The sequence below is a fragment of the Antechinus flavipes genome, chromosome 3 (genome assembly GCF_016432865.1).
Source record: "Antechinus flavipes isolate AdamAnt ecotype Samford, QLD, Australia chromosome 3, AdamAnt_v2, whole genome shotgun sequence".
NCBI lineage: Eukaryota > Metazoa > Chordata > Mammalia > Dasyuromorphia > Dasyuridae > Antechinus > Antechinus flavipes.
The window spans coordinates 622262962-622270710 of record NC_067400.1 but is presented as its reverse complement, the minus strand read 5'-3'; the positions used below and the strand labels follow the sequence as shown (position 1 = coordinate 622270710).

Sequence of the window (7749 nt, the reverse complement as noted above, 5' to 3'; positions counted from 1 at the left end):
ATATATTGTATCTAGGATATACTGTGGCATATTTAACATATATAGGACTGCTTGCCATCTTGGGGAAGGGGTGGAGGGAGGGAGGAAAAAATGGCACAGAAGTGTGTGCAAAGAATAATGTTGTAAAAAATTATCCAGGCATGGGTTCTATCAATAAAAAATTATAATTATGAGAAAAAAATGAAATGCTTGGTGATTTGAACTGCATTACTATGTAGAAGACTTTAAGGGAGAGTACCACGAAGTGCCACTGGATAGAGAGGTTAGAATCTGGTTGATAAGAGCCTTAAATGTTTTTTCCATGGTACAGAATCACAAAGTTCAAATTTGCTGAAACAGTCACTCTAGAAACAAGTTATTGTTTCTTTCAATTCCTGAATCAAAGCCACTGTTTGAGAATTCTCCTTATCTAGACTAAAGTTATGGTAACTGCAAGGACAGGACTTGAAAGGTTGAATAAGCACAAGATATTACTAAAGTTAGTCACCCAAGAACATTGAGCAAATACACTTTTGTAAGGGGCAGAAACTCTGTAAGATTGATTCAGTGCTAAGGCAAGGTGTTAACTCAGAGCAATTGAGATGATTCCCTAGTTTACAGGTACTTAGTATAGATCTATGAGTTGACACCTATTCTACAAGCTTCACACCTCTGATGTTGTACTTATAAGAGAGTATAAGAGACCTAATAGATCTATGAGTTGACACCTTCTACAAGCTTCACACCTCTGATGATGTACTTATAAGAGAGTATAAGAGACCTAATAGATCTATGAGTTGACACCTTCTACAAGCTTCACACCTCTGATGATGTACTTATAAGAGAGTATATAAGACCTAAGAGATCTGGGAGGGAGCCAGACTCAGAGAAAGACTGAGGACTGGAGGCTGGAGCTCACTCAAGCTCTCGAACAGAGACTGGAGAACAGACTCGATGACAAAGACCCACCTGGTGGCTGTCCTGTTTTCTATTAATCTGAGTTAAATCCTTGTTTCGAGTGTACGTCTTTCAAGCATACTTCTCCGAAGAACCTCTACATCCACTGTCTGCGTCTGGGACCAGCAGTCACCCGCGCCTGGGAGGAGAAGTCAGCCGCGCCTGGGAGGAGAAGTCAGCAGCGCCTGGGACCAGCAGTCACCCGCGCCTGGGATCAGCAGTCACCCGCTCTTGGAGAAGCAGTCACCAGCGCCTGGGACTAGCAGTCACACAAGACCGGTCTTTATTTGTTCCTGAGAGGGCCCTGGGTCTTGCTTCTCCGTGTGTGGCTCTTCTTGACATTGAAGGGACGCCTGCTCACCTCTCCCACGCTCCGTGTCCCATCCCCTCTGAGTGTGGGTTGCAAAACCGCCCTTGCCATGGAGGACGAGATCCTTCGCATAGCCAAGAAGATAGATAAGATGGTGCAGAAGAAAAACGCAGCTGAGGCACTGGACTTACTCAAGGAACTTCAAAACGTTCCCATGACTCTGGAATTATTGAAGTCCACAAAAATTGGAATCTCAGTAAATACCGTTCGCAAGCAGAGCACAGATGAAGAAGTCACCTCATTAGCCAAGTCTCTCATCAAATGCTGGAAGAAGTTGGTACGTGAGCCCTCCAAGACTTCAACGAAACACAAAAAGGAATCCGCTCCCTCTTGCCAAAGCAGCCCTAAGCCAGGACAAGAAAGTGGCTCCAGCAGCAAAGAGAACCAACAAAAGGAAGAGACAAATGCTTCTGATTCCCTCGTTAAATCTTTCCCCCGGGCACCAAGCACTTTAGATTCCGTCCGAATCAAGTGCAGAGAGATGCTTGCTGCCGCCCTCAGAACAGGAGACGACTACATTTCTACTGGGGCCAATGTAGAAGACCTGGGAGCTCAGATTGAGGAAGCTGTGTATCAGGAGTTACGGAACAGGCATATAAAGTACAAAAATAGGGTTCGAAGTAGAATAGCAAATCTCAAGGATGCAAAGAATCCCAATTTAAGGAAAAACGTACTGTGTGGGAACATAGCTCCGGATGTCTTTGCCAGAATGACTGCAGAGGAAATGGCTAGTGATGAACTTAAAGAGATACGTAAAAACCTGACCAAAGAAGCAATTGGAAGACACCAAATGGCTCTGACCGGTGGGACCCCAAGTGACCTATTCAAATGTGGCAAGTGTAAAAAGAAGAATTGTACCTATAACCAGCTTCAAACCCTAAGTAGTGATGAACCTATGACAACATATGTTTTTTGTAATGATTGTGGACATAGATGGAAGTTTTTTTAGATGAAGAAATTGGGGACATATCTGGACACTTACAAAAGAACATTTTGATATTAGCTTTAAAACCTAGGTCAATAATCTAGTTTCCCTGCAAATGAGGTCTTGTAAAGCAGCACAAATCCTTGGGGGTTAGTTTTTTTTTTTTTTTTTGTTTGCTTTTTTGTTTTTGTTTTTGTTTTTTCAACTTGAAACCATTCTTATAGTTAGTCAGTGTAAGATCAAATAGTTAATTGTATAGTGCATGTTTAAAACTATTTTTTTTTCATTTTGATAAGGAAGTCAACATTAAACTTTTATCAATTTCAACTTTTGGTAACCTTGTTTTTTCTTACAAATGCAAAATGAACTATAACTTTTTTTTTTAATCTGAAACACACTCAAAAACTTTTTTTACTTTTCTGTTAATGTGAAAGTGAACTTTGCATTTGTTTCTCTATTGACATGTTCCTACTTTATTAAGGGGGAAGAAAGATTAGTATAATTTTAGGATTACCAATATAGTGTGGTAATGAAATAATATTTGGACAGCTTATCTGGTTTGTAGATATTATTTTTCAATGAGTATCTCCCTTTGATCATAATGATTGTCAATAAGCCTTAATGATTAGATGTCATTTTGCATCTGTGACTAGGTGTGACCTATTGCATTTGTTGTTCTTCTCAATTCTAAATGACTTACTCTTAATAGATCTTACTTTGGGGAAATTAACTTTAAATAAATAATTTGTTAAAACTTATCAGTGGTTCTTTTTTCATTTATTTGACATCCAATTTTACAATTTTGCTGATGAACAAGGTCATTTTTTAATGATTGTTTTCAACTACACTTTAGATCAATTCTTCACCTGAAGGTAGATTGAGAGAAATAATGTTCAACTTCACCAATTACTGTAATATTCTCTGCATCAGGTTTCTTGGGGTCTCTGGGAGTAGCCTCCACATCAGTTCAGTAATCACCACAAGAACAGCCAGGTTTTCAAGTCCAAATCCTTGATTAACTCCTTCCTGGGGAGGCAGCTTTCTAGAGAGCCTTTTAGACCAGCCTTGGTCTCAGTGGGGGAAGTGCAGGAGGCCAGGCCAGCCACCAGGAGCCTGATTGAAGGTGAAATGAATTTCTGTCTCTCCTTGGCTCTGAGAGTTTCTAATGTGCTTGTCCTCTAAGGCTCTCAGTCCCTGCTTGCATGTTCCACAATGAGTATACACCGATCATTATATCTTTAGGAAACCATTATTTGTTGTAAGATTAAATCAATCCTACTGAACCATGCTAAACTAGAAAACCATTGTCTCATCGGTTCCACTTAGTTAGTACCCTGTAAGCATCCTTCTTTCAAGTTCAGAGTTCTGGCCCATAACAAATTACTGTAGTTTTCCTAAATTGTTCATAAACTTTACTTTGATGTAAAGAATAATAATCATAATAATAATCAGTGACCAGGCTTGAGTAGCCAGTTTACAAGATTAAAGGTATGTTTTCCTTTATCTAGATTGATAATTTTTTTCTCCTGAAATTTATTTTCTGATGATATACCTTTTAAAAACCACTAAATGCTGTTCAGTAAAACTAGGGCATTCTTCTTCAAACTTTTCTTTATGAAAGTGCAATTTTTTCCCCATTTTCAAATGCTACACAGATAACATTAAATAATTTTGGAACAATAGTGTCACATTCTTTGTGCCATTTTATTTCCACTCTGTCCCCAACAAAATATTATATCTTAGTTTGGTAAAATGTAAAACAAACAAACAAACAAAAAAAAAACTTAATGTAATGTTCTGGCTGATTTTCTGGAAGTCTCGGGACCAGCCTTGGTCTCTGCAGAATAATCACCACAAGAATAATCAGGAATAAAGTTGCAAGTCTTTATTATCTCCTTCACAATCTGCCTACTTCACCTGGGGCTGGGCTAGCTTTCTGAAGGTTCTCTGTGAATGGGTCTTGGTTTCAGTGGAGGAATGCAGGAGGCAGGAGAGCCACCAGAATGATGGTCAAGTCTTCTCTCTCCCTGGCTGAGTTTGTCCCTAGTTTATATACTCTATTACAATTATATCATTACAGTATACTGAGTATAAGCCAATCATTATATCACTAGGGAACCATTACTTGTTGTAAGATTAAATCAATTATATTGAACTAGAGAACTATTAATCACCATGCTAAACTAGATAACTATTGTCTTATCAATTCTACCGAGTTAGCACCTTGTTGTAAGAATCCCTGCCTCAAGTATATTTCTCCAGAGTTCTGGCTCATTACAATCTAAAATAACATGTTGGATAAGATGTGTATTAAAAATTGGTTAATTTAGGCCCCTTTCTCCCCAAAATGGCAGACAGAGAAGACAGGCCAGCCCCCATGAGGATCTTTGTCTTCCAGTCTATTTTGGAGTCTTATGTCATCTATCATCATAGGTGTTAATCTTATAGAATAAGTGTCAACTTGTGGAACTATACTAAGTACATATAAACTAGAGAATCATTATATTAATTCCACTAAGTTGACACCTTGTTGAAAATATTACTTCTTTCCAGTACACTGGAAGATCCTGTGGAAGTGCTAATCATTGAGTTGAGAATTGAAGAGAATCTACCCTATCCATGTGCAGGGTCTGTGAGTTCATAGACATAGGAGAGTGAAAGGGGAAATCTTTGATCACTCTAGATGACTGGGATAGGGAAAGATTTCTTTTCTCTATGTGTGTTTGTAATGTTATTGCAATGTTTGTAAACCCAATAATTAATCAATAAGCATTCATTAAATGCCAACCATTTGACAGGCACAGTGCCAAAAACTGGGTATCTGAAGAAAAGCAAATGACAGTCTGCCCTTCAGGAACTCACACAATCTAATGACTGTGAGCACCCACTTTTACCAAGAACATGCATTTAATCCATGTATTTGAAAATTTGTTATTCAACATAAATTGGTCTTTGAGCAAGTTTCTGTAGGTAGGCATAGTACAGGTTGAGTCTGGTTGCAAAGTGCAACCTATAACATATTGCAGGCTCTAAAGAAATGCTTGGTGATTTGAACTGCATTACTATGTAGAAGACTTTAAGGGAGAGTACCATGAAGTGGGACTGGATAGAGAGATTAGAATCTGGTTGATAAGAGCCTTAAATGTTTTATCAACAGTAGAAAATCACAGGATTGGAATTTTCTGAAACAATAATTCCAGAGAGAAGTTTTTTTTTTTAATTTCAATCCCTGAATCAAAGCCACTGTTTATTTTAGAATTCTCCTTAACTACACTAAGATTATGGTAGCTTCAAGGACAGGACTTGAAAGATTGAATAAGCACAAGATAATGCTAATATTAGTCACCCAAGTATATTGAGCAAACACATATTTATAAGGGGCAGGAACTCTGTAAGATTGATTCAGTCCTACAGCAAGGTGTTAACTCAGTGGAATTAAGATGATTCCCTAGTTTACAGGTACTTAGTGGCTGTCCATTCCTGGTGGCTGTCCTGTCTCCTATTCCTCTGAGTTAAATCCTTGTTTCAAGTATACTTCTTTCAGGTATGCTACATCCACTGTCGGAGCCTGGGAGAAGCCCTCACGAGCGCCTGCGAGGAATAGCACCTGGGAGGAGGAGTCACCAGGGTCTGGGAGGAGCCATCACCAGCACCTGGGAGGAGCCGTCACTAACGCCTGGGAGGAGGAGTCACGCGCCTGGGAGGAGCCGACTCCCGCGCCTAGGACTAGCAGTCACTGGCTCTTGGAAGGAGCAATCACCAACACCTGGGAGGAGCAGTTACCAGCGCCTTTGGAGGAGCCGTCCCCAGAACCTGGGAGGAGCCATCACCAGTACCTGGGAGGAGCAGTCACGTGCCTGGGAAGAGCAGTCACCAGAACCTTAGTGGAGCAGTCTTCTGCGCCTGGGACAAGAAGTCGCCCAAACCCGGTCTTTATATATATTTGTTCCTGAGAGGGCCCTGAGCCTTGGTGCTCCCTGTGTGGCTCTTCTTGACATCCTGGGACTCTGCTTACCTCTCCCAAGCTTACTCTTTTGACATCACCCTCTTGCTCCCGCTTCTCCATGTCCCATCCCCTCAGGGTGTGGGGGAGAGTGGAATTGCAAAACCGCCGTTGCCATGGAGGACGAGATCCTTCGCATAGCCAAGAAGATAGATAAGATGGTGCAGAAGAAGAACGCGGCTGGGGCACTGGACTTACTAAAGGAACTTCAAAACGTTCCCATGACTCTGGAGTTATTGCAGTCCACAAAAATTGGAATCTCAGTAAATACCGTTCGCAAGCAGAGCACAGATGAAGAAGTCACCTCATTAGCCAAGTCTCTCATCAAATGCTGGAAGAAGTTGGTATGTGAGCCCTCCAAGACTCAGATGAAACAAAAAAAGGAATCTGCTCCCTCTTCCCAAAGCAGCCCTGAGGCACGAGAAGAAAGTAGCTCCAGTAGTAAAGCGAACCAACGAAAGGAAGAGACAAATGCTTCTGATTCCTTCGTTAACTCTTTCCCCCGGGCACCAAGCACTTCAGATTCCGTCCGAATCAAGTGCCGAGAGATGCTTGCTGCCGCCCTCAGAACAGGAGACGACTACTTTGCTACTGGGGCCGATGTAGAAGACCTAGGAGCTCAGATTGAGGAAGCTGTGTATCAGGAGCTACGGAACAAGGATATGAAGTATAAAAATAGGATACGAAGTAGAATAGCAAATCTCAAGGATGCAAAGAATCCCAATTTAAGGAAAAACGTACTGTGTGGGAACATACCTCCAGATCTCTTTGCCAGAATGACTGCAGAGGAAATGGCTAGTGATGAACTGAAAGAGATGCGTAAAAACTTGACCAAAGAAGCAATTAGAACACACCAAATGGCTCAGACCGGGGGGACCCAAACTGACCTATTCAAATGTGGCAAATGTAAAAAGAAGAATTGTACCTATAGCCAGCTTCAAACCCTAAGTAGTGATGAACCTATGACAACATATGTTTTTTGTAATGATTGTGGACATAGATGGAAGTTTTTTTAGATGAAGAAATTGGGGACACATCTGGACACTTACAAAAGAACATTTTGATATTAGCTCTAAAAACTAGGTGAAGAATCTAGTTTCCCTGCAATGAGATTTTGTAAAGCAGATAAATCCTTGGGTTTCGTTTTTCTTTTTGATTTTTCCCTTGAAACCATTCTTATAGTTAGTCAGTGTAAGATCAGATAGTCATTTGTATGGTGTATGCTTAAAACTTTTTTTTTATTATTTTGATAAGTAAGTCATCAATTTCAACTTTTGGTAACTTGTTTGTTTTTCTTACAAATGGAAAAGGGACTTTAACTTTAAAAAAAAATCTGAGAAACACACAAAAACTTTTTTACTTCTCTGTTAATGTAAAAGTGGAATTTGCATTTGTTTCTGTATTGACATGTTCCTACTTTATTAAGGGAGAAGAAAGATTAGTATAATTTTGGGATTACCAAATGTAGTGTGGTAATGAAATAATGTTTGGACAGCTTATCTAATTTGTAGATAG

The 7749-nt window shown here is 40.1% G+C and overlaps 2 protein-coding genes across 3 annotated transcripts; both read left to right on the top strand.

Moving 5' to 3' along the window:
• The first annotated feature begins 1355 nt into the window (after positions 1-1355).
• Positions 1356-2359, top strand: LOC127558229 (transcription elongation factor A protein 1-like). 2 transcript variants are annotated; one of them, XM_051991459.1, is made up of 2 exons: positions 1356-1418; positions 1482-2359. In XM_051991459.1, exons 1-2 carry the CDS (start codon positions 1356-1358, stop codon positions 2253-2255), a joined length of 837 nt encoding a protein of 278 aa, XP_051847419.1. In that variant the 3' UTR covers positions 2256-2359. The 2 variants fall into 2 exon arrangements, with proteins under 2 accessions (XP_051847419.1, XP_051847418.1); XM_051991458.1 differs by having other exon boundaries at positions 1356-2359.
• Positions 2360-5891: 3532 nt separating this feature from the next.
• Positions 5892-7330, top strand: LOC127558228 (transcription elongation factor A protein 1-like). The gene has a single exon (XM_051991457.1). The coding sequence runs from the start codon at positions 6351-6353 to the stop codon at positions 7248-7250; it is 900 nt and encodes a 299-aa protein (XP_051847417.1). The 5' UTR covers positions 5892-6350; the 3' UTR covers positions 7251-7330.
• Positions 7331-7749: the final 419 nt, after the last annotated feature.

What these genes read in the sequence shown, in the direction of transcription:
- LOC127558229 (XM_051991458.1), top strand. Translation starts at nt 1,356, where the DNA reads ATGGAGGACGAGATCCTTCGCATAGCCAAGAAGATAGATAAGATGGTG.
- LOC127558228 (XM_051991457.1), top strand. Translation starts at nt 6,351, where the DNA reads ATGGAGGACGAGATCCTTCGCATAGCCAAGAAGATAGATAAGATGGTG.